Here is a 27,266-nt window from a genome sequence, read left to right as displayed (position 1 = left end):
TACCTTCTCTTTCTTACTAAAAAGTATTACTGCTTATTTGACTGAATGGCCACATCAAAGTTAATATCAAAGATCTATCTGTCTACCAAATGAAGCTCTTGCATATGCATATCTTTCCCCTCAATGACACTGCTATTGTAACTATAAAGGTATGTTTCCTTGTCCAGTGGTGTCTGGATCTAGGGCAAGGTGCTCAACTCCATTTCTTGGGTGAGAGAGCTAGCATTATCCAAAGACATTTTCCATGGTCAGGTGGCCAGCAAGACTATATGCCAGTGGTACATGGAATGCTGTTACTTTCCTATGAAGTAGGACCTATTAATCTACTCGCATTTGTATGCTTTCGAACTGCTAGGTAAGCAGGAGCTGAGGCAGGAACGGGAGCTCACCCCATTGCACAGGCACAGGTCCCAAACCTGGGCTGCCCAGCTTACAATAATCAGCATCTTTAACTGTTGAGCCATTGTGCCCCCTGCATTGTAACTAAGGTCCTATACTTATATAAAAAACTTACAATAATATAATAAAAGTGGTGTTTCTGATTTTTCAAGCTTTGCTACTGGTCTGGTTTTCTTGTCTTCTGCTAGCTTCTATTTTTATGACTTTCAAGTTTTCCAAGTTACCTCTTTTTGTTCTTTTTATTCGTTTTCTATCACAAGGAACCTGTGATTTCCATAGGCGTTCTATTTGTTGCAAATTATATGATTTGAGCATCAATGCCCAATTGATGCATCTGTAACAATCGGGAAAGTGATAGAAATGAAGGATAGGCATGCTGCGTGCAACTTATTTTAGAGTGGGAAGCAGTATTTTACTCTTCTTCAAATACAAATAGAAGCACGATAAACAAGGAGGGGATATCAATGATTATGTTACCTGATGTATTTCAAGTGAAGCACAGTTTGGTTGACAATCTCTTCTATTTTATATTGTAATAAATAATACATGCTGGAGGTGTCTTGAATTACATCTTGACTGCATTTCCTAAACATACAGGTGCAGTATCTAGGAATTACTCCCCTTGTCTTACTCAGGAGCAATGTTAAGACTGCCATCCAGTGGTGAATTGGTATAACAATTCTAAATTTCAATATTAATTTTCTAAAAATACATGATAATGCCGGATGCTTTTAATTTGCTATGCTTCTTTATATTATTTTTATTACATATATTGTAATATACAATATGTTTAGAAACCTACTTTTTAATAAAGGCATAGGGTAAAAACGTTTCTTGTAAATAGTAGGGCATAATGATTGCCTTCATTTAGGAGGAGGGCGGGGGGAGAAAAAACAGAAATCCATGTCTGAACAATAAAACAAGATTTTGGAAAGTATTGGCCTATCAAGGAAGGAGGTACATAGCAGTATCCAGGATGGATGTGTGTCAGAATTGGCAAGGTGATGGACAGAAAGTTAACATAATCCTTCCCTCTTTGGTACATGTCACTTCACATATATGTTTAAAAGCAGTAGATTTTACATAGCAGCACTCTGTCCTCTGTCTTGCTGATTTTGCTCCTTCTGTAGATGATGCTGAGGGGGGCAGATGGCATGTGAGTTTTTCCTCAGGCAGCAAACTCTTGAATCAGTACCGATATACACTATGTTGTAATAAAGGATGATTTCTACAGAAACTAAGGTTTTGATGATAAAAGAAAAAAGAATTTTGAATTGTACTAGTGGAAGAAGAATGTATACTACCATGTTTCCCTGAAAATAAGACCCTGTCTTATATTTTTTTGAACCCTGAAATAAGCGCTTGGCCTTATTTTTGGGGAGGTCTTATTATTTTGGGGCGCATGGAGCAAGATGGGGCTCCTCTTGCCGTCTTACCTGATTTCCAGCTCTGTCTCTCTAACCCTAACCAGAGCAAGTGGCGGGGACTGGCTGCATATGCGTTTAAATATTTTTGGGGAGGGCTTATTTTCGGGGGGGATCTTATTTTAGCGCATGTGCTCAAAAGCCCGATTGGGCTTATTATCTGGGGAGATCTTATTTTCAGGGTATTTGTTCCGCAGATCCAGTAATGAATATGCTTTAGTCTTTTAATTCCAGCCACTTTTTTTCTCAAATAAGATGCTTGTGGGGAAAATAACACACTGAGAGAAAAGGTTAGGAGGATTTGTAGGAATGTTTAAAATGTTCCTTTATCTGCTCATCAGCTGGGCTCTTCAGTGGTTGGGAGATAATGTAGAAAAGATGATTTGGAGTACACACAAGTCCCAATGTAGCACTAGTTTGCAACTCTTTAAAGCAATGGCATCTTTTCTCTGGATCATGCAGGTAAAAGGTAATCCTAAGAAAAGCTGCAGATGCTTTAAAGGTTATGATACATTTATGTCCTCATGTATCCCAAAGCATCTTTTAAAAACTGAAACCAAACTATCATACAAGCCTACTCAAAGCCCCTTTTCTGAAAATCACATGTATGTATATTGTGCCATCTGGTCCAAGAATGTCATAGAACATTTAGCTGAACCCATCACGTGTCACTTGTATCCATTTGTACAATGCATCAAGTCTAATCTGCTGCTACTTATCTATTTGTCAAGTCTCTGGGTGGCACAGACAAGTGAAAAATGCAGACCTGTCCTGAGGGGTCATTTTAGCTGGTAACTTTGATTTCTTTTGAGGCTAATGTATTTTGGTTTTTGTTTGGGTTTCCTGATACTTAAAAATATGCAGCCTGATTGAGGTTGGGTCTTCCATCAATTATTAGAGGAAGGCATGCTACAAGTTCATTTTCATTTAGCTTCCATTTTGATTAGCAAGGGTAAAAAAACAGTAAACTAAGAATGGTTGAATGACTGGATGAAGCCGTCTATCTAGACCTGTTCCAGTCCGGTTTCCGGTCCGGTCATAGTACAGAGACAGCTTTGGTTGCATTGGTGGATGACCTCTGGAGGGCCAGGGATAGGGGTTGTTCCTCTGCCCTGGTCCTATTAGATCTCTCAGCGGCTTTCGATACCATCGACCATGGTATCTTGCTGCACCGGTTGGAGGGGTTGGGAATGGGAGGCACCGTTTATCGGTGGTTCTCCTCCTATCTCTCCGACCGGTCGCAGACGGTGTTGACAGGGAGGCAGAGATCGACCGCGAGGCGCCTCACTTGTGGGGTGCCGCAGGGGTCGATTCTCTCGCCTCTCCTGTTCAACATCTATATGAAGCCGTTGGGTGAGGTCATCAGTGGTTTCGGGGTGAGTTACCACCTGTACGCTGATGATACGCAGCTGTACTTTTCCACCCCGAACCACCCCAACAAAGCTGTCAAAGTGCTGTCCCGGTGTCTGGAAGCCGTACGGGTCTGAATGGGGAGAAACAGACTCAAGCTCAATCCCTCCAAGACGGAGTGGCTGTGGATGCCGGCACCCCGGTACAGTCGGGGGTGAGTTATTGGCCCCAATGGAAAGGGTGCGCAACTTGGGCGTCCTCCTGGATGGGCGGCTGCCGTTTGATGATCACTTGGCGGCCGTCTCCAGGAGGGCTTTTTACCAAGTACGCTTGGTCCGCCAGTTGCGCCCCTTCCTTGACCGGGATGCCTTACGCACGGTCACTCACGCTCTTGTCACTTCCCGTTTGGATTATTGCAATGCTCTCTACATGGGGCTGCCCTTGAAGTGCACCCGGAGGCTGCAGCTAGTCCAGAATGCAGCTGCGTGGGTAATAGTGGGAGCAACTCGTTGCTCCCATGTAACACCAATCCTGCGCGGCTTGCACTGGCTTCCTGTGGTCGTTCGCGTGCGCTTTAAGATTTTGGTCACCACCTTCAAAGCGCTCCATGGCTTAGGGCCCGGGTACTTACGGGACCGCCTGCTGTTACCTTATGCCTCCCACCGACCCGTACGCTCTCACAGAGAGGGTCTTCTCAGGGTGCCGTCCGCCAAACAATGTCGGCTGGCGGCCCCCAGGGGCAGGGCCTTCTCTGTGGGAGCTCCTATGCTCTGGAACGAACTTCCTCCTGGACTACGTCAAGTGCCTGATCTTCGGACCTTTCGCCGTGAGCTGAAAACGCACTTATTTATTCAAGCGGGACTGGCATAATATTTTTAATATTTTTTAATATTTTAAATTTTAACTGGGGTTTTATTATTTTATGGTTTATAATTTTAAATTTTAAATTTTTAAATGTTGGCCATTTTTTCTAATATGCTCGGTTTTAAATTGTCGTTTTAATTGTATATTTTTGTATTTTTTATCTTTTGGCTGTACACCGCCCTGAGTCCTTTGGGAGAAGGGCGGTATAAAAATTTAATAAATAAATAAATAAATAAATAAATCCAGAGATCAATTGTGGAATAGCCCATTACGTTGGGAATCTTCTAAAACCAAGATTTGCTATCCAAATCACTTCAGGATTACTGAAGAATAAGTAACAATTAATCAGGGTATTCTAGTAGATTTGGTGACCTGATTTTGACTCAGATAATATTTGTTTTCTTGAGTTGTATCACATGGTAAGAGGTTTAACTTACGAAATGTGTTGTGCAAATGGCCCTTTTTATGTTTTCTTAGGAGGTCAGAAGGAGATGTCCCATCTTAAAAGTCAAGTAAGAAATTCTGTATCTGATTGCCTAACACCTATGATCCATGATCAGTTCATTTCCAGTACAACTGTCCCAGTAATTAATTGGAGCAATCTGATATTATGATTGATTCTCTGGAATACAAATATACATGTGAATGACTCTTAAACTAGTTCTTTCAACAAAGCTTTCTTTGCTGAAAAGTGAAGTATTGTATAGAAGAAATGTTCTTATTATTAGACAAGACGGTCCTCGACACTGCTACATTTTGTATTTATATGTTCATACTATGCTTTGTTATATTTGTATTTGTAAAGTGAGTTGATACACAAATTAGAAAACAAATGCCCTGGGAATTTTTTGTCTTGTCAGCATCTTAACAGATGAATAATTGGTTTACTTTTGTTTCTAAGCAAAATTTATTGCATAAGATCTCTCCAGATTTATAATTGAAACATTACAGAACACACAAGTTCTAGATTGTGTTACATCTCTTTTTTATACATTCTGTATAAAAAATCATTATAGAGGGATTTTTACAGCTTTAAGTGCTTGACAAGTGGAAATTCAATATGTAAAACATTTTGTTATGAAATTAAACTTGAACTCGTTAAAATCTAGACTTCAAATCTTGAGAAATTTTGTGAGCAAAGCACACTTCAAAAATTTCTGTTTAGCACTCCCAAATTGGGTTTAATTACACTTCTAATATATCACAATGCTCCTGTTCTAGCATCCCTCTGGTGTATTAGAAGAAAATTAAAATGCTGATTATTCTGAGCTGACTAGTATTGCTTCCTGTCTTTGCTATCAAACTGGCTTACCGGAGTCCTATCAGAGTGTATTTCCTATAAGACTCTCTCATATATAATCACTGCATGATTGTGTCCTTCTAAAATTTGCCATATGCTGGCAGCAATTTTATTTCTTTAAAACAAAACTATTGCAGCTTTACGTAATATTTTTTTTTCTTTTTCTGTTCAAATGGGAGAGAGTGACTGGCCCAAGTTAATCAGATGGTTTTGTGCCTAGGACTCAGTCTCCCAATTTTTACTCTAATGCCTTAACCATTACACCAAACTGGTTCTTATCAGTCCTACCATGCTTTAAAGCAGGGGTCTCCAACCTTGGCAACTTTAAGCCTGGAGGACTTCAACTCCCAGAAGCTTTGCTGGCTGGGGAATTCTGGGAGTTGAAGTCCCCAAGACTTAAAGTTGCCAAGGTTGGAGACCCCTGCTTTAAAGTACAACCTTTTTAGGCACAGGGTCTTGTGTTTCAACCGGCCTCCTGCTCTTCAGCGGGAGTTTTCAATACTGTGATGGGGAAAAAACACACAACGCACAAAACTGATTTCAGTTGCAGTCACAGAAGCAACAGATTAGGGAGATTCATACACAACCTAGCCCAAGATAGAGTTGGATCTATCTCTATCTGGAGCCAGTAAAGGCAGTTAACATCCAAAACGCCTGGAGGGGATCAGTAACAGTAACAGAGTTGGAAGGGATCTTGGAGGTCATCTAGTCCAACCCCCTGCTTGCACAGGAGACATGTACTAGGGATTTGAACCCCCCAACTGCCTAGCTTTCTGATCAACAAGCTCATTGTCTTAGCCTCCTAGTCATATATTAAAAAGGGTAAATAAGACACTTTCCTTAAAAGTACGATTCCCGGCGTTTCAAAAGCGAAAGGATACCACGACTCCGTTTCTTTTCCGAAAGGAAACCGTAACTTTAAACCAAGCGGAAAGACCACTATGTTTTACAAGAATTACGGTAATTAGAGGAGAGCGGGCGCGGTTCCAAGGAGGACGGGCGGCAGCTCCCCCTGGCGGTCAAAAAGGGACCGAAGCGAACCAGAAGCTTCTGGCTTTAAGGAAAGGCCGGTCTGCTGACGGGCGGCTGACAGCAGCAGGTCACGTGACGCCGCATGGGCCGCGGCCCCAGCAATAGAAGCAGCCGCCCCGAGGAGAGTTAATTGGGCAGGTGTTTCTGCGGCAAAGCCCGGGGGAGTTGGGGGTGAGTGAAAAGGGGAAGGCGGGGGACGGAGACGGTCGGCGGAAGAAGCGTTGAGAACGAGCGTTGAGCCCGGGTCAAAGTTTCATTAGCCACTCGCGACGTCCTGCTGTTCCCTCCCCACCCTGCGTTTCCCCCTCCATGTCCTTTCGGCTCAGCCGGGATGCTCTGTTGCGGTGCTGACAGTGACCTGTGGACCGCAGACGCGTAGAGGCCCTGCGGTGGGTGCAGGCTTTGGCAGGAAGGTCGAGCGTCGCTAAAAACAAAAACAAAAAAAAAACAAAACCCCAAAACGGCTCGTGGGTTGGTCTGGTCTGGAATTAAGGGAGGTTTTGACTTAGTTCCTTGGCTGGTGACGCAAGTCGTGAGTATTGAATAATTCAAAATAGCGTTGAAATCAGAAACCTCACTTCCCAGCGTTGGAAGAAGGTTGCGTTGCTTTTTTTAAAAATTATTATTATTATTATTATTATTATTATTATTATTATTATTATTATTATTATTATTATTATTATTATTATTATTATTATTATTATTATTAATGGATGCATTCAAATAAGTACTTTGGAGCTTGATTCTCTGAGTGTGTTCAGACGATTTCGTTCAGTGATGTTAAAATTCAAACCAGCAACATTTACCAGCTGGTTCCCACAGATTCAGCAACACTTATGTCTAGGTGAATTGTGCACAGGGGGTGCTTATGTCTAGGTAGATTTTGCATAATATTTCAAGAGTATGCACTCCTTCACAAGTGAAAAACTTTAGGTCATATACGGACATACTATATTTCATTTTAGAGTGTTTTTTGTTTATTCATTTATTTAGAATAGAACTTTTTTAATCTTTTCTTTTATGTACACTGAGAGCATTTGCACCAAGACAAATTCCTTGTGTGTCCAATCACACTTGGCCAATTAAAAAATTCTATTCTTTATTTATTTAGTTTGTCAAACATGTATGAGATAACAGATATAAGTATAAACATGGATATGAACACAGGAAATGGGTGTTGAAATTGGGTAAATAATAGGTAAGTCATTATTTGTTTAACCTTAGTTGCTCACTAGCGGCCAGAGGATTGACCTAAAATTTATTTAGGTCCTAAATAATCTCTTAAGAATTGTTGTAGCTTTTACATTGTCTAATTCTCAGAATAAATCAGAACTGGGAGAATGTACTCATGCCAGCCCTCCATAAATTGTGGGTAGCAGAACATGCTCTATTTAGTATGTGCAGAAATGAGCTGTAACAATTTAAATAGCCCCTACACAGCAGTAAACTGATAAAATATCTTGCAAAGCTAGTGATGTGAATCCAGAATGAATCATGGAACATAAACAAATTGTAAAGGCCCGATTTGTACAATTTGCTAAACCAGAATAAGTCACATAGTTTTAGTGTGGTCTTTTTGCTTAACCATGATCTGGCTTTGGCTCAGCAATTTGTAAGTCATGGTTTCAGATGTTGTGTGAACACAGGCAATTCTGCACACGTATGTAGAATTATAGCCATCCAGGATTAGTCGGGTAAACTATGGTATATTATCTGATCTAGCTCAAGTCATTCCCTCTGTTGCTTGTAGATTCTCAGATTAGAATATTTATAGCTGAGGCAGAACTTTGTAACTTGAATGTGAAGTTAGTTAAATTATACATAACGTGGTGACTAGGATATTTCCTTCCTTAAGTGCATTGCTGATGTTTGCTGTGTCAAAATGTTGAATTGAGACTGTAGTCAGAAGCACTTTTTGTTCTGAAACACAACAAACTTAACTATTATTTCTAGGAAATGTTTTCATTGCACCAGTCATACCATGATACATTTTGAAATAACTTGTTTCCTAGAAGAGATTTAAACTCAGAATGTCTAAATCAGAATTAATCCATAATACAATATGTAAAACCAGCTTTTGTGACTTATAAACAAAAATATTGGCTTATATTAACCTCATGGCTATAATGTCCTCTGGAAGCATTTGGTAGTATCCATAGAGAACCCCAGAAACTGTGACTTTTAATATAATGGATAACGTCATATGATACTGAAGAACAGTCATTTTTTGCTGTATGCACAATTATACTGCCTATTTCCAGGTTTAGTATATTAGCTGAACATAATTGTGATTTATTCAGTAAAAAGAATTAAACAGGTATGAACCATTTATGTAATTGCACTGAGTTTCTATACCATCCAATAACAGTAATTATCCAGGAGGGATGGGCAAATGAGATATAGTCACGGATCATGACTATGATTTCACTTGACTGTAAAGGAGATAACTAAGATTAGTGATTCTCGAAATAAGGCTGTAGCCTGTAATAAGCAGATTGTGGATTTTCTTCTGAATAAATGTTGTTCAGCTTAAATTAGCCTATGGAGATATTGATGACCATTGTTTTCTCTTTTAAAGCCAAAATGTAAAACATTAAATAATTGTAAAATGAACTGCAGAATTGCGTAAATTTAATCTACAGTTAAATGTTATTGCTCTCCTCAACGAATGAGATCAATCTTTCGGCACTTAGAAAAGTAAGTTATTAGGAGTTGTTGTTGTTTTCTCCATAAAATAAAATGCTTTATCACTGGAGCTCTATAATTATATCGGTTGTGTCTGTCACATTATATAAATCATCTTTAGATGATATTGAAGATTAAATGTTTGGAGGTACCTAAAAAAGACCATATTGGAAGATTATAGTTGGTTTACTTTGATTCAGATGCAGTTAATGAGCACTTCCTTTTCCTTTAATCAGAACTAATTTCATTTTCATAATGAATGTATTTTTGAACTAGGCTTATCTGGAAGCTGGAATTCCAGATGACGGGATGTTGAAGTGCATAATTTTCTAGTGACATTGGCAAGGACTGCTGTTAAAAAGTCTTGTTAGTTTGGAAGAGTTGCTGAAAAAGCAAATGCTCAGACATCCGAGTTCATAGGCCAATAAGAAAGAATTTTTTATTTCTTTGCTAACTTAGTACCTTGAGAAACCTGGATAATTTCAGGAGATGGTTTTACTTGAGGGGGCCTTCATTTCTTTCTTGCATCGGGTCAGAATTACATAAAATTTTTGTGAGTTAGAAATATGTAACATTGAGAAGAAACCAGCTTGATAAAACTTGTTTCAGGTTCTGTTACTGAAAGTAATGCCATCTTGCAGGACCGTGGAGATGTGCCTTCTATGGATGCTCCTGCCCTATGGAAAAATATTCTTCCTGAAGTTTGTGTAGCCCTGAACCTCTGGTATTTTTGGAAAGCCTTGAAGATCTCCTTTTTGAAATGGCTCCTGGGACAGTATAATTTAGCAACCCATTTTTTGATCTACGTTTAATATTGTTTAATAAGTTTTGTTATCCCTCAACAATAAGATTATTTTATTTTTACTTATATTTATTTATTAAATTGTTTTGTTGCCCATCTTGTTCCAAAGTGACTCTGAGGAGTCACAAAACAAAGTTGGGGGGGAGGGAGGGAGCAGGATGTGCAAGGTGGAGGAAGTGGGATTGCCTCTTAATTCATCAACAACCTCCAATGGGTTATTCCCCCTCTTGGAGCCCCAAGCCATCTGGCAGAGCAGGTCTTCAGGCCCTTATGGAAGGTCAGAAGGGTGGGAGTTGATCCCACCTCAAGAGGTAAGGTATTCCAAAGGATAGGTGACATGGCAGAGAAGGCCCTTCTCCTGGACCCCACCAGCCGGAATTCCTTGACTGATGGAATGCCATTATATGCTTAATTTCTCTTCTCATTGTTTAAATCCTTATTATTTATGCTTTGGTCTTGCCTCATTGTTTAAATCCTAATTATTTAGGCTTTGCAAGATGCTTAGAGTTATTGTTGAGTCTAAGGCAACCTATACATCGGGGTTGTCAAACTTAAGGCCTGCGGGCCGAGTCCAGCCTGTGATGTGGTTGAATCTGGCTCACAAGGCTGTCCTGAAAAATGTAAGGGGCTGGCCCCTGTCACTTCGGCCCAGTCTACCCAGTGTGAAGGGGAAACATCGGGGCAGCGTCGCTTCGGCCCGGTTTACCCACTGCGAAGGGGAAACATGCCAGCAGTTTGGAGAGTGGTGTCAAGCTGGCCACGCCCACCCAGTGTCCCTCCCCCCCAAGGTCAACCACAGCCCTGGTGCGGCCCTCAATGAAATTGAGTTTGACACCCCTGCTATACATTGATTAAATAAATGATGCTGCAGATCAGGAATACAGACCTTATAACTCTCCAAATGTTGCTGAGTAATGCTCTTGAATCTATCACCTTTGATTCTGATGGCTGGATTATTAAATTTGAGCAATACCTGAAGGATTCCAGATTCAAAAACAAAGAAAACTATTTAATAAAAATATCATTTAATATTCTTTTAAGATATCATATAACATAGACGTTCTGTGTGTATGTATGTGTATAGCTGATTTCACTTTAACAATTGGATTTAGATACCTTCAACTGATGTATTCTCTTCTGTTCAATGTCTCCACTTAATTTATTCTATGTTTCAGTGTGCAGTAATGGATCCAGGTCAGGATTCAGCTATGCAAGAAAATGAAAATGCAAGAGCAATTGAAGATGAGTACAAGAAAGCTTTTGTGTTTATTAATAAAGCATTGAATGCAGATGAATTGGGTCAAATAGAAGCAGCAAAGAATTATTATAGGCAGGGGCTTACCCACTTAAGCAAAGGAGTTTGTATTCCATCAGAAGGTCTTGAAGGCACCAAGAGCCATGCTATACCTGTTAAGCAAATGCAGCAAAAGATGAGAGAAACTTTAGTAAATGTTACTGCTCGTTTGAGACTTCTAGATGAAAATTCCCAAGCAAACATCACTACCATTAGCTCCAATATAGAGATGCCCAAATTATATCCAACAATTCCATCTAAAGAAAAGCCTGAGAGGCCTCTGGTGCCCAGTTCATTGACATCACCCCCTCAACCACTTTCAAGCCATGGAAATATTGGATCAACAAGTCAAGGGCAACTGGCTGCAGTGAGTCCATCAACTTCAATGCCCAATGAAGCACCTCCTGCTTATACTCCAGAGGCCACTGATGGCCACTATACTGTGTCTTACGGGACAGAGTCTGGAGAATTCTCATCTGTTGGAGATGATTACTATAGAAAATGTACTCAGCCACCTCCTGTTGATAATTTTGGAGTAGATGCTGATGAATTAATCCTCATTCCCCATGGTGTGCAGATTTTTTATGTCACCCCTGATGGACAAGTTAGTGCTCCGTCATATCCTGGATATCTTCGCATTGTAAAGTTTTTGGACACAGATGTTGCAACCGCCCACAATCGTCCTCCTGCTTTCCTTCAGGTAATGCCTGCTCTCTTTGTATTTACAGTCTTCCCAAGGTATTAGATAGGAAGTCTTGAGGAAATACCAGGAGTTTTTGAGAATCCAAAGATTCTACTTGTGCTTTAGGAAATAATTGTTTTCAAACTATATTCATTTTTGGATGTTCCACATTGAGATGTGCTTCCTAAGGTGTGTTTTTAAAGTAAGGTAGTAGTAAAGACCAAAGCAAACTTAGTGTGCAGGCTAATAGGCATTCATGAACCCCATACCTGCAACTGAATCTATTACTTAATTCTTATGTTGAGGTTTATCTTTATCTTGACTTTATCAATTGTCATTTTTTTTTAATTTGCATTTATATCCTGCCCTTCTCTGAAGACTCAGGGTGGCTTACACTATGTTAGCAATAGTCTTCATCCTATTTGTATATTTATATACAAAGTCAACTTATTGCCCCCAACAATCTGGGTCCTCATTTTACCTACCTTATAAAGGATGGAAGGCTGAGTCAACCTTGGGCCTGGTGGGACTAGAACCTGCAGTAATTGCAAGCCGCTGTGTTAATAACAGACTGTCTTAGCAGTCTGAGCCACAGATGCCCCCTTTGATTTATCATTGATAAATTTGCCCCATTCTTTACAACCTGTGAACTCCTTTCAGCATGTTTTATTTTGAACTTCCATCTTCATCAGACATTCTAGGGAATGTCAATCCTTTGGAAGCCATGAAAAATCTGTTTAGCTAGCTGTAAGTCAAAGCTGAAGTCAGCTTTCCCTGTGTGTTGAGGAAGTGCTAGAGAGCTACTGTTAAAGCATATATGTCATCTCAAGGGCTACTTAATATGACTTGATATGAACCAGACTGCTACCCTGTAATCCTAGACCACATACTGTATATACATTTCACTGGCTTTAACTAAAAACATTATCATACAATGCTAGCTTTTTGTTAAGCTTCTGCTAGAAAAGCCTGCCTTTTAAAGATTCTCTAGTTCATATTAAGACAGTCTATATCAGTTGCACAGATGGTTATGTATATAATTAAATGCTGAAGGCAATATTTGGGGATAATATCTAGGACACGGGGCACAATTATAACTAGCTAAATTCTTTGGGACCATTTCATACACTGAAAGCTATACATGTATAGTTCTGAAAATAGCCTTATAAATGTAATTCCTGGTCCCCTTCAACAAAGACCTTCTAAAAAAGGAGCCATGGAAGTATCAGATTTGTTTATTATATTGATTTTTTAAATTAAACAATGAATGTCTTTGTATTTTGTTCATTAAACACTCAATCTGTTTGGCTTTCTTTCTTCCAGGTTTGTGACTGGATATATCCTCTTATGTGCAACCAGTCTCCTGTTCTGTCATGCAGGACTGGAGTCTATATGTTCCCTGATATGATGTCACAGGTATCAGGATCCTATGTAGGAGTAGTGTTGTCTTCAGAACTTCCAATCGCTGACCGAGAACTATTTGAAGATCTATTGAAACAGATGACTGATCTTAGAATACAGGTAAACACTTATTTCATGCAGTCATTCACAGAAATTCCAGTGCACTGGAACTCCTACTCATATCACCCAGCGTATATGTTGTTGGACAGGCATCTCTATATACTTATCTCAGTTCTATAGCAGCCCAGTTGACATGAACATGACAGTGATTTCTAAGAAAATACAGCTATATTGTGGAAGAGTATTGGTTCTATTCTATAATTCGACATCCTCTTCCCTCATCCAAAAAAACCTCCTTCAGGTAGATTCAGGAAGACAATATTAGAACAAAAATGATGGGAATAGTTGACCAGTTGCAAAGAGTAAGCAAAATATGTTACAGATATTTTAAAAGAACATCCTTTTAAACCAGATATTTCAGTATAAGATTATGAAGATATAATTTATTTAAACCATTCATGAAATGAAAAGAAAAATTAGAAGTGCTAGGATGGTAGAAAGTTTAGCTGATGGTAATAGAAGAGATGGTCATCTAATATGTATATAATAGCAGATAATTATTGTCACACCTTATTGATTAAAATGATAATCTTTAAATATGAAACTACATTCTCCTTTGTAGACATTTGGAAATCTATTGTTTAATAGTAAACAATAGTTGGTTTAATTATAGTTTATTTTTTCTTCTCTATTTAACTTTTATTTGCTTATTATTCACCTTGGGTATTATTCTGGTTCTAAAATCTGAATTTTTCTTGATCTCATATTATAAAAACAAGTTGAGATCTTTATTAATGTCTGAATTCACTTGCATGCATCTCATTTAAAAAGGATAATTTTGTTGCTGTGAAAGAATGTAGAATGGATTCTTTGTTGAGCCTTCAAACTGTTGATGTCCTTGATATGGTACTGCAGGCTCCAAGATCCCGTGAGGGAGTAGGGTTTCCATCAGAATGCCAAAGGTCTTACAAAGAGCTTTTTGAGGATATGTTAAAACAGATATCAGATCTTGGAACTAAGGTAAATTTGAGGACTATGATTTAATGGTGGTGGCAAAGTTTTACAAATTGCCTTTGTTTTGCAATGTGCAATATTTATCTATTGTAAAATATATATGTCACTAAAAGAGTTATTTCGTGAGCCAATTTTATTGAACCAATAAATATTAGATATATGTAAAAAAATGGGGATTTGGAGAATGCTGGTTTGGCAATCAGTGTGTGCTTGCCATATTTAGAAAAAACATGCTAAAAGATGTCTGAGAGAACTGAATTGAATAGAACATTTGAATGTTGGAAATAATGAGAGGGATCTAAATTGTTAGAAAGAATATAGTAGAGACAGTTTCAGTGAATGTAGATCCAAACTGTATCTAACTTTAAATACTATAATAAAACTTATGGAAAGGTGGCATAATTAATGTTGACTGATAAAGTATTATATACAATATGTAAACTCAAACATAAAAAGATTTTTAACCTTGATAGACTTAGACTTAGAATAACTTTATTGTCACTTTGAATGTATGCTAATTGGCGTACATTAAAATGAAATTTTGTTGCATACAGCTCTCAAAGGATCTCTTCCTCTAATATATACTACATAAACATGACAAAATAAATAAATACAAAATTATGCATATACCCACATATATTATATGACACAGAGAAGCAACACAGTCTAGTTCGGATGTATACATGTACATGGCGAGAAAAATGAATCTTGCGAGTTTACCAGATGGCTGGCATAGGGAACAAAGCTGTTACAGAATCTGGTAGTCCTCTTAGAAATACTTCGAAACCTCCTCCCAAGGAGGAGCAACAGAAACAGACCGTGAAGTGGGTGTGTAACAATGTTTTGAGCTCTAAGCACATAGTGCTTATAAGCAGTATCCTGAATGACAGGAAGTGAGCTTCTTATAATCACAGCTGTTCTTAGCACTCTCTGAATGGACTTTCTCTCTGAGGCACTGTAGCCACCGAACAAAAACAATGATGCAGTTTGTTAAAGCGCTCTCAATCGTGCCTCTGTAAAAAGTGGCAGAAGGAGAAAGACATGCTCTCCTCATCCGACGGAGGAAATACAGACATTGGTTTGCACGCTTCACTAAGGATGTGGAGAGACCAGTTTGTTAGTTTTCTGCACCCTGAGATACTTAATACTGTCAACCACCTCTACAGCTGCATCCTTGATGCTGAGTGGAGTATGACCATGCCAGCTCTTTCTAAAATCTACGATGATCTCCTTTGTTTTATTAACATTTAGAACCAGGTTGCTTTTATTGCACCAGTCCACCAGAGCCTTCACCTAAATGCATCTTCATTGTCATCCCGGATAAAACCCACCACTGCAGTATTATCTGCATACTTCACAATATGATTTGTAGCAGATTTGCCACGGCAGTTGTGAACAATAGTGGACTCCAGACACAGCCCTGTGGGAAACCTGTACTCAAGGAGATGGAGTTGGAAACTTTTCTTCCAACTTGCACAAATTGGGGCCTACCAATAAGGAAATCCAGTATCCAATTACATAAAGGGGTATTAAAATCTAATAGACCCAGTTTTTTCATCAACTTCTGAGGAATATGTTGAATAAATCAGTTGCCAAAATCATAGAGTTCTAAGGTATAAATCATGTATGGTTTATCATGATATGTGACCTGAGGTCATCAGTCCTTATTTTTTTACAGTGTACAATACTGCAATCTTCTCAGACTTATCAGTAAAGTTTTATGCCTGCTTCCTCTTCCATTCTTCACTGTTTAAGAGTGTAGATTAGGAGCCTAATCCACAAATTATGTTATATTTAAATATAGATGTTTATTTTTACCTTAGCATGTTGTGTGAATTTCTTAAACCACTTTCCTGCAATGATTCATATTTAAAAGCAGCTCCAGTTTAAAAAATACAATACAGAAAATGGATTGGCAATTCTTTTTGACAAGATTGAGGGAACAATTCTGGAAAAATGTCCACTTTTTACAAAAATCATTTACAAAATCATTTACAAAAATGATCTTGTAAATTTTAGCTATTAACAATCCTGGTCAGATAATTCAATTTTCAAACTATTTATTATCAGATTCAGTATTACATTATTATACATTATATAATTCATTATACATTATATACATTATACGTTATACGTTATTATACATTACATTATTTTACATTATTACATTATTATACATCATCATCATCATCATCATCATCATTATTATTATTATTATTATTATTATTATTATTATTCACGGTGGCTCAGGGGCTAGGACGTTGAGCTTGTTGATCAAAAGGTCGGCAGCTCAGCAGTTCGAATCCCTAGTACTGCCGTGTAACGGGGTGAGCTCTCGTTACTTGTCCCAGCTTCTGCCAACCTAGCAGTTTCGAAAGCACGTAAAAATGCAAGTAGAAAAAATAGAGACCACCTTTGGTGGGAAGGTAACAGCGTTCCATGCGCCTTTGGCGTTGAGTCATGCCGGCCACATGACCATGGAGATGTCTTTGGACAGCGCTGGCTCTTCGGCTTTGAGCACCCCTCCCCCCCCGAGTTGGCAATGACTAGCACCTATGTGTGAGGGGAACCTTTACTTATAATATTTATGAAATAAAAAACAATACTATAATTAATCTTATAAATTGTGAATGACCAACTAATAAAATGCTTTTAAAAACATACCTTTTCAACTATAACTTTGTGGCATAAGAAAACACTGATCTGGCTTACCCAATATCTCTTTCTGTTTCACACTAATCATTTAGTGAATTTACTGAGGATTAATCATTAATATCGAGTAGTTACATTTCATTCCTGTTCCCTAAAGGCCATTTTTAACCAATAAACATACATGCTAACTAATAATGATCTGTAGAGAATGATATCAATCCAGCATTTATTAAATAGCCCTATCCTGTCAATGTGCAATTATTTAATGAATGTACAAGATAAATGTTCTATATAGAGTTTGCATTCTGATGCATATTGAGGTATTGATGAGAAATAATGCCAAAATAATGTAGCATCTTTGGAGACTTAATTGATTATAGCAGTGATAATGGTTCCACATTTTATTTCACCTTCTTAATCTTGAAATTAATTTACCTAGGTAAATAATTTCTTGAAATTAATTTACTTAGACATTTTTATTATTAGTTCTTAATCCAAAATGTACAGCTGGTAATTTCTTTGACAAAAGAAGTTTGACAAAAGGGGCCATCTAACTATCACATGATTGTATTTGTCCTATTCCTGGCTGTGCCAGTGTGAGAAAAACTCACAATAAATAGAATGAATGCTTTTATTTTGTTTGTGAGGACAGAACACATAGAATTTCATTCACTTGCTCTGGGAGTGGGGTCATCTTTCAATTTTGAACAGTTGAACAAAGGATTGCAATTTTTAAGGACAAATAAGAGCACTGAATGAAAGAATACTTTCTATATATCCTTTCTATTGTACCTAATTAAATACAAATAAATGTAAAGCAATTAGTGAACAAATACAAGATAAGCTGTTTTAAAGGCTCTCAATTGAAATTAGTAATTAAAACAAAGCTGTAGAGTAGGTGAACCTCTAGAAGTTATTGAACTAAACTTCCAGCAATCCTTCCCATTAAACATGTTGAATAAGGTGGTTAGATCATGTAGGGTCCATCAGGGCAAAATAGATAAATAATAAATAACTTGGTAACCTTCCAAATCAAGATTTCTAGAGGGAATCTCTTTGTGTAGAATGTCTTTCCCCGATCTAATGATTATCAGATCTATTGGGATTTAAATTCCAGAATTTTACTTTGTTTTGACTTTATCAGCATGTTATATAAAAACATTTTAAGTAAAATTCGTAATCATGATAATGTAGAATTATGTAATCAAGAATGCAGTGTAGCTGTGTAGCAATTCTGAGAAATATTATTTTTTAAATAATATTTAAGCATATTATCAGTGAGAAGGTTACAAAATTAGTAAAATTTATCAAAGGATAATGCTCAAATTATTACGAGAAATTTTTTTAAATATGCAAGTATGTTATGCAATACTTTGTCAAATTCAATAGTAATCTAAAATGTATAATAATACATATTGCAAATCAGAAAATATTTTGGTCACAAAGTAAATTCTTTGTAGGATGACATGATTTTTAACTAATTTAATATGTAACTGTTTTTCTTTGCTTTTCTGTTGTTTTTATTTTTGTGGATGTTAATTTCACATATTAGCCTGCTGAAGCTTCAAGTGATGTGATTAACCTTGGTCAAACTGTACGTATTCAACCAGTGCCTGAAGAGAGAGATCATGAATTACCTGACTGGAGTGAGAAAATAGCTCATGGCATCTTATCAGGTACTCAGACTTTGAAGAAAACACCAGTCTTTAGATACTATATGTTGCAGATTTCCAAGTATGGCTGGGTCTCTGCATCCGGTATTAATTTGACTAAATCTTCACTGATGCTTAATTTATCTCTTGCTATTATGCCAATATAAATTTTATGAGTAAAACCATGATAGCTAATAAGAAGTTGAGTAAATCTAATTTTTAGTAAAACCATGTTAACTAAAGTTCTGTAAACAGAAATTGCAGCCAAACATAATTTGTGTTTATTATTAGTTACATTAGTGCAAAAATGGTTTTTAAAAAAATCAATAGATATATTTAAAATCTGAATAGTTGGCTTCCAGTTTCGTACTTCAGTTCCAGAGTGACATCTAGATGGTGGAAATATCATTTGATAATATTTATTTTAATGGATTTGAAAACATAGGCTGCAATAGCTTTCTTTAATTGCTTAAAGATTTGGCTGAAGAAAAATTAGTGTGTAGTATGAACACCTTCCCTAAAAATTGACTTGGGCTAATTTTCATTAGTTGAAAGCCAGGTTTGAATTTAACATACTAGTGTGGCTCTGAGGCAGAAAGGGAGTTAGCAGAAGTTTAGCATAGGTAGTCTTCCCTTAACATGCATTTGTTCAGTAACCACTCAGCTACAACAGTGCTGTTGTAAGAGACTTACAATCAGTCCTGGTAGTTCTAGCTGTTGCAGCACCCCTGTGGTCACATGAACAAAATTCGGACCTACTCAGACCCACCTGCATTTATGATCTTTTGGCCACCCGCCTACCGGCTGCTGCCAGCTACCTTCACAGCCTGGCCTTACCCACCTTTGCCGCATCACCTACCACTGCTGTACTGGCCATGGTCTTCTTTCATACTGGTGCAACCAGGGCATCTCTTGTGCCCCCCCCCCTCCAGGCCTCTGTTTGCACACCAGCCAAAGTCTTCTGGTGTGCCTTTGTCACTAAGCAATGTGATCATGTGACATCGTGTTTTGTAACTGCAATACTTAGTAATGGAAATTCTGATCTCAGTTACCAATGTTAACTGAGAAATACCTGTACTGATAAGTTCGTTTTAAAATCTGATTCTTAAAATTTTTTATTTTCAGATAGGCAATAAAAATTCTTTCAAAAGGTAACAAGTATAGGTAGTCCTCGACTTACAACAGTTCATTTAGTGACTGTTCAAAGTTACAAGAGCACTGAAAAAAGTGGTTTATGACCAAAATTTGATGCTTGGCAACTGGCTCATGTTTATGATGGTTGCAGTGTCCTGGGATCATGTGATCACCTTTTGTGACCTTCTGACAAGCAAAGTCAATGGGGAAGCCACATTCACTTAATAATTGTGTTATTAACAACTGCAGTGATTCACTTAACAACTGTGGCGCAAAAGGTCGTAAAATGGGGCAAAACTCACTTAAATATTTTACTTAGCAACAAAAAATGTGGGCTTAGTTGTGGTTGTAAGTCGAGGGCTACCTGTAAACCAAAATAATTCCCTGACCGTTCAGTGACTAAAAATCAAATGGTAATCTAAACCAAGATATTCATTTACAAGATGTTCAGCTCTGTCAGACGTCTAGGAGACACTGATTCACCAATTATATGCCATGACTTAGAAGCGATCCCATGCCTATTTTCATTTCAGAGAGAGAGATTTCTTAACTGGCCTTGAGACCATGTTGGGGAGGAGAAGTCTTCTGGTTATATGAATCTCCTAATATTGCTATTTGAATAAATAATAAAAGCTTTGATTTTAGAGTTAATAGGAACAAAATTTTATCCTGAGGGCTAATTCTTGATAATATTACTTCATAAATACTGTTTGATATGTTTTCATAAAGGAGCATCCTGGTTGAGCTGGGGTCTGGTCAAAGGAGCAGAATATACTGGAAAAGCAATCCATAAAGGAGCCTCTAAATTAAGAGAACACATTCACCCAGAAGAAAAACCTTTGGAGGTCAACCCAACTGTAGCAAAGGGACTGCATGTGGCAAGGCAAGCTACAGGGGGAGCAGTCAAAGTCAGTCAGTTCTTGGGTAAGACATGGAAATCCAGTTTCCTTGGGAAAGCCGTAAGTTGCTTAGCATGGTCTATACTATAGTTTCTTATGTTGTGTAGTTTCAGAATTTTTTTTGGTCCCTTTTATAAATATTAAGAAAAAAGTAGAGTTGAGAGCATTGGACCATAGGTGACTACCATGTGATTATCAAGAGAACGTTCACTGAGAAATTAGACATTTTTAATCTCAATAATTATCTCAAACCATTTTATGCTTGCTTACAAACATTTCACTAGGCATATTTCAACAGATATTCATTCTCCTCAAATAAATGTTGTGATCAGTTTGTTGTACTCCATACTATTGGCGTAGGTAGGGCCAGGCCCCTAATTTTGAGCAGGATGTTCTTTGAATGTGAAAAAAAAGCTTGAGATGCTGGTAATTTGCCCTTTAATCCATAAACTAGACATGTCCTACCTAGTCTGGAGGATTTTATAGGCTCAAAAGAAGCTTTGACAGGGTATACTTTTGTACATTTGTTTTATAGCTTATGGAAGTGTATATATATGGTCAACTGTGACTTTTAACCAAACATGATTAAACATAATTTAATACGATGGAGAAAAAGTAAAATCTTGCCATCAATTTTTAAGTAATTTGCTCTATTGACAGAAGAGCTAAACTTCAGCATCGCTTCTAGTAATCTATGATTTTTCATCTAAGAAAACTTGTCCTCAATTTGTTATAATCCAAATTATGTTGATTAACTTTCCTTTCCCTGGTGTTCTCTAGATGTATTGCACTTCAACTCCTATAATTCATAACGCACATCTTGGTAGAAGTTGAAGTTACTTATATTATAAGCAGTTCTGAGCAGTTCAAATAATTCAGTCTATTTTGACTGTGATTTGGTTTTGTCATCAACTACATGAACAGTTTTCATGTAGTTTTCAAACAGTTTTATTTTATGAAACATGTAGTTTCAAAACAGTTTTCCCAGTTGCAGTGTATGGCTGTGAAGGTTGGACCATAAGAAAGGCTGAGCGCCAAAGAATTGAGGCCTTTGAATTCTGGTGCTGGAGAAGACTCCTGCGAGTCCCTTGGATTGCAAGGCGAACAAACAAGTCAGTTCTAGAGGAGATCAACCCTGACTGCTCTTTAGAAGGCCAGATCCTGAAGATGAAACTGAAATACTTTGGCCACCTAATGAGAAAGAAGGACTCACTGGAGAAGAGCTAATGCTGGGAAAGATTGAGGGCAAAAGAAGAAGGGGACGACAGAGAACGAGGTGGCTGGATGGAGTCACTGAAGCAGTAGGCATGAGTTTAAATGGACTCCAGAGGATGGTAGAGGACAGGAAGGCCTGGAGGAATGTTGTCCATGGGGTCGCGATGGGTCGGACACGACTTCGCAACTAACAACTAACAACAACACATGAACAAATATGATCTCTGTACGTAATGAAACTAGATAAACTGCGATGGTTTAAAATCAAACTAATATGCTGCTAGACATTTATTTAAAATATTTAAACTCCACTTTTCTACTGAAAATGCCTTTTTAAGATAGATGATATCCCTTTCAGAAGCTTAAGTTATCTGAGTTGCATTATGAATCAAAGATGATGAATATCTGTTGCAATTTTTATTTTTTTAATTTATTTTAGAAAATTTATATTGGTACCTACTCATCCATGGTGACTCAAGGTGGCTTGCACAATATAAAAGCATCATAAAAATGATGAAATGTTACCATTTATATTGCTACTTCTGACATATAAAATCATTGGAAGAAATGTCAGGCAAAATGTGTTTATAAGGCTTGATTGAACAGTGTATAGAATGGACCAAGTATCTATCAAAAATGTCACCTTTAATAGTGCTTTCTGTTTTAGTTGAAGGTGTTTGTTCTGTGGCAAGTTGTGTTGGCAGAGAGTTAGCCCCTCATGTGAAGAAACACGGAAGCAAACTGGTTCCAGAATCCCTTAAGAAAGACAAAGATGGAAAATCAACTTTGGATGGTGCTCTAGTTGTAGCAGCAAGTGGAGTTCAAGGTAACCAAATTAAATAGCTATCTGTCAATGCCTTTTAAGCTAACTGTTTATATATTAGTTATCTTCTGGTTCTAATTATTTTTGCAGGGTTTTCAACAATATGGCAGGGTTTGGAATGTGCCGCAAAATGCATTGCTAAAAGTGTATCTACAGAGACAGTTCAGACAGTCAAGTTCAAGTAAGTTTTTTCCTCTTCTGTATAAATAATAACTGAGTGTTAAGGAATAACAATTGCATAAAAGTACTTTGTGTCTGTTGCTTAATTGTACATTATTGTGATATAAATACATAGTTTTCTCAATTATATAGAAATAAGAGATAAGTATAGGGACACGGTGGCTCAGTGGCTAAGATGCTGAACTTGTTGATCAAAAGGTCAGCGGTTCGAATCCCTAGTGCTGCGTAACGGGGTGAGCTCCCGTTACTTGTCCCAGCTTCTGCCAACCTAGCAGTTCGAAAGCACGTAAAAAATATAAGTAGAAAAATAGGGACAACCTTTGGTGGGAAGGTAATAGCGTTCCATGTGCCTTTGGCATTTAGTCATGCCGGCCACAAGACCACGGAGACATCTTCAGACAGCGCTGGCTCTTCAGCTTTTAAACTGAGATGAGCACTGCCCCCTAGAGTCGGGAACGACCACCACATATGTGCGAGGGGAACCTTTATCTTTAAGAGATATGTAAAAAAGGCTTAGAAGAATCTTTCTATTCAATAGTCCCTGTCCCCAAATATTTTTCTTCTCTGCAATGCCAGAAGTAACTTGGATCAAACAACAATCCTTTAGTAGAATCTTTCTACGTAATATGTTAAAGAGCAGCAGTCTTCTACCTTTTTGGCACTGGGGATCAGTTTCATAGAAGACAATTTTTCCACAGGGCAGGGTGTGTATGTGTATGTGTGTGTGTTTGGTTTTGCTTGCTTGCTGCCACTTACCTCCAGCTGTGCAGCTGCTTTAAAGGGGAAATACAACTCCCTAGAGTTAGGCTGGATTCCCAATGGCTAGATGGACACATTCCTATCATTTTCTTACCAACAATTCAGCATTGTAAATGGTTGCATTGCTTTCTGGGATGCATTTTGAACCTCATATCTAACTTAACCAAGCGCTTTTCTGATGGTCTCCCACCCAAACACAAGCCTATTGTGACTTGTCTCATTTTTTAAATTGGGCAAGATCAGTCATGTGCTTCCACTGGCTTTAGTGAACAATCACAAACATCCAATACAACTGCAATGACATGAACATGACAAAGTATTTTTAGGCTTATAGCATGTAGGCTTTCATGCTACATCCCAAAGGGAGTGGCATGTATGTAAGTCACATGGTTGGCAATGCAACATGTTTCAGCATCGTCATTCCCCCTGACAGTCCCGTGGACACCTATAATCTCATGCTAGTGTCTTTTATGCACACTTGAATTCCATGTTGGTAATACTCCACCAGCTTTAAAGTTGCATCATTTCACAGGCATCAAATTGGAAAGGGTTATTGTTGCTCTTTGGGTATATTAGCATATTTAGTTTATTAGCTCACTAGGAAAATATATCTGATAGGCTGTGTGTGACAAATTATGTGAGGTATTCTCATTTTATCAGTACAGGTAGGTCTTGGTTTGTACGTTTAATCCTATGAAATTATACATTCTTCAAATTTGTATTATTTTAAATGATATTTCTATGGAAAATTAGGTTCCAGCATAATCAACCAGGAAATGAAAACGTTACATATAATGTTTATGTTTATCATGAAACGTAACAGTTAAAGATTAAAAGAATATACTTACATCTTACATTTATCTTTAATGAAGTCACAAGAGTAGTCAGTTACAAAAAAAAAGCCATCATGTTTATCTTCTAAATTGATCTCATACATATTAAAAATAAATCAAGTGAACAAAGGATAAAATCATATCTGAAATAGAACTGTTATTGCCTACAGTCTGTTGTACAAGTAGTCCTTAATTTAATTAATTTAATTAAAGAATTGGGACAGGACTTTCCATTGTTAAAACAATTGTGGTCATAAAGCAAATGTCACACTTTGAGACTGCAATCCTGTCATCCCAGTTGCCATTATTAACAGAATCATGGTTTGTTAAGGAAGTACCCATCCCAAAAATTAAGCCATCCCAGGCTTGATCCCTACCAGCCCTGAGTCTTAGTAAGGTAACAGATTGTTTCCAACTTCTCCCACCTGCCTATCTCCCCTCCTCCATTTCTGCCATTTGGCTGCCATGCATCCAGCTTTGTCGGGAGGCAAGCAACCCCAGAACTGTACAGCCTGGAAAGCTACAGCCATGTAGTCACAGTTTCCCTTGACACCTTGCACTCCAAGACCCTTGTTGCTATGTGCTGCACTATCCTAGATGCCCTTCATGTTCCTCTTGTTGTTGATGAGTCATGCCTGGCTTGGCTGCTGGGCTGTGGAAAAAAATGGGACAAAAGCAACCCCAATGCACAAAAATGCCTTTGCAAAAAGTTCCTGGGGCATGGCACACCAAAAAGCCCCACCACACCCAGGAGCTCTATGCAAAGGAACTGCTTTGCCCCCCCCCCCCCCATGCAATTGGAAAGCCAATTCCTATATTCTTAAGTGTAAGGCGTTTTTTTTTTCCAGTTAATGATGAACAATGCGCAGCACATGGGAATATGTATAAAACAGCTTTCCTTAATTGTGCTGCACTATTCCATCAACACTGTCAGACTATTTACTGAATCTGCACTACTATTAACCGTCTCATAGTTCCCATCACCAATCTCTTTCCACTTATGACTGTATGACTATAACTTGTTGCTGGCAATCCTTATGATTTATATTGATATATTGACCATCAATTGTGTTGTAAATGTTGTACCTTGATGAATGTATCTTTTCTTTTATGTACATTGAGAGCATATGCACCAAGACAAATTCCTTGTGTGTCCAATCACACTTGGCCAATAAAATTCTATTCTATTCACTAAAAGTTAAGTCTTACATTTTCCTCCTTAGGTATGGGGACGATGCTGGCCAAGCTACAAATAATGCTGTGAGTTCTGCCATCAATGTTGGTGTAACAGCTTTTAATATCGACCATATTGGAATCAAAGCTATGGTCAAGAAAACTGCAAAAGAAACAGGCCATGCCGTCCTGGATGATTATAAGATTACCGGAAAAGATGAAAATAAAGCTCTACAAAAGAGAGAAAAAAAGGATGAACAATAAATCCATGCAACTGAATTGCCAAAAGCCTTAATATATATTTAAATGAAATGAATTAACAGATTTGGTATTTTTGTAATCTTAAACATCTGGACTTAATTTATCAAACTTGAAGATTAGCCTTTTCTAAAAATTATTTCTCTTCTCATAATTCCAGTATTGTAGCCTCTTTCAACCCAGCCATTTCCATATGTGAAACCAACTTCTAACATCCAACTTCTAACTTTAGCACATCTGGAGAACATCAGGTTGCAGAAGGCCAGTTTAAATTAAAACTAAATTTGCAATAGCATTTAACTTGCACAAGGAAAAATGGCTACTTTTTAAGTTGTAAAATGGAGTATTAGAATTTAGTTTGATATGTACTGTTTTAACAACTTCTACTTTATTTTTTTCTGAATCTTCTTCAACAGTTACTGCAACTGTACCTGATTTGATTAGGTAGCATATATATTTGAACTTTATTACATAAACAACTGATTAAACTAGCAAATTCTTGATAAGCTATTAAAGTCAATTCCAATTCTAGAGAAACCAAAGATTGATATTGACACTATTAATGTTATTAATTCAATTTAGTTTAGTTTAAACCAGCTTTATGAAATCCTAGTTTTAATTGGAATAGATGGCAAAATATGATGTTGAATTTTATGAAAAAAGATTTCTGCTCAGAAAAGTAAGAGTCCATTTATGGAGGAAGAAAAAGTTTTGTACTCAATATTTATTGTAAAATCATTTATTATAAATTATTTTATTGAGAGGTCTGTATTATTCAGAAATATATCTTGTTGCCTTGTAAGAGAATGAAATTCATTTTCTGTTAGACATTTACATTTCCTTCTCTTTAATATGAAAAAAGCAGTTGCTATTAATGTAGCATTTCCAACTTTTAGAGGTTACTTCTGATTCTGATATGGAATTTAATAGTGGTGGTCAAATGTATAGCAAAAAGATAGCACAGTCACTGGTTAAGGAGTTAAACACTTGAAATGTCTTATGAATTGAAAATTATAAATAAACTTAAGATGCATAATTTGGCTATCTTTGTTTTTATTTAAATAGACCCACTCCTCGTTTAGTGACCAAGTTCCATTAAATAATTAAGCAAAATAGCTAAATAAACATATGACTGAAATGACTGAAAACATATGACTGCAAAGATCACTGGTTGATGCCATTTCATTCAGTTAAATTGGCTTGTTCAGCTATGTCAACATTACTATCACTCTGGAATGTGTTTACATCAAACATTACATCAAATTTGGTTAGAAAAGCACAAATTGATCAAAAGTACTTTTAATTATTTATTAGCATTGCATTTGCAAGTGGTCACTCATGTTTTAAGACCACAGGTCACTGTGGTCCCTAAATGAAGAAT

General features: G+C 37.4%; 1 protein-coding gene across 5 annotated transcripts; it reads left to right on the top strand.

Moving 5' to 3' along the window:
- The first annotated feature begins 6,380 nt into the window (after positions 1–6,380).
- Positions 6,381–26,915, top strand: SPART (spartin). Of its 5 annotated transcripts, none has more exons than XM_058185844.1 (9): positions 6,382–6,540; positions 11,032–11,850; positions 13,156–13,353; positions 14,209–14,313; positions 18,512–18,635; positions 20,475–20,669; positions 22,527–22,685; positions 22,773–22,863; positions 25,678–26,915. In XM_058185844.1, the coding sequence occupies exons 2-9, from the start codon at positions 11,041–11,043 to the stop codon at positions 25,889–25,891; spliced, it is 1,896 nt and encodes a 631-aa protein (XP_058041827.1). In that variant the 5' UTR covers positions 6,382–6,540; positions 11,032–11,040; the 3' UTR covers positions 25,892–26,915. The 5 variants fall into 5 exon arrangements, with proteins under 5 accessions (XP_058041831.1, XP_058041827.1, XP_058041830.1 ...); XM_058185846.1 differs by lacking the exon at positions 6,382–6,540 and adding an exon at positions 6,559–6,758; XM_058185845.1 differs by lacking the exon at positions 6,382–6,540 and adding an exon at positions 6,778–6,901.
- The last annotated feature ends 351 nt before the right edge of the window (positions 26,916–27,266 follow it).

This window comes from Ahaetulla prasina, chromosome 5 (genome assembly GCF_028640845.1).
Source record: "Ahaetulla prasina isolate Xishuangbanna chromosome 5, ASM2864084v1, whole genome shotgun sequence".
In the NCBI taxonomy this organism is placed as follows: Eukaryota; Metazoa; Chordata; class Lepidosauria; order Squamata; family Colubridae; genus Ahaetulla; species Ahaetulla prasina.
The sequence above is the reverse complement of the archived record's forward strand: the minus strand, read 5'-3'. Positions and strand labels throughout refer to the sequence as shown.

Coding starts and splice junctions, on each gene's coding strand:
- SPART (XM_058185844.1), top strand. CDS start 11,041: ATGGATCCAGGTCAGGATTCAGCTATGCAAGAAAATGAAAATGCAAGA. Junction 18,636..20,474: donor AGCTCATGGCATCTTATCAG/GTACTCAGACTT, acceptor GTTTTCATAAAG/GAGCATCCTGGTTGAGCTGG. Junction 22,686..22,772: donor AGCAGCAAGTGGAGTTCAAG/GTAACCAAATTA, acceptor TTATTTTTGCAG/GGTTTTCAACAATATGGCAG.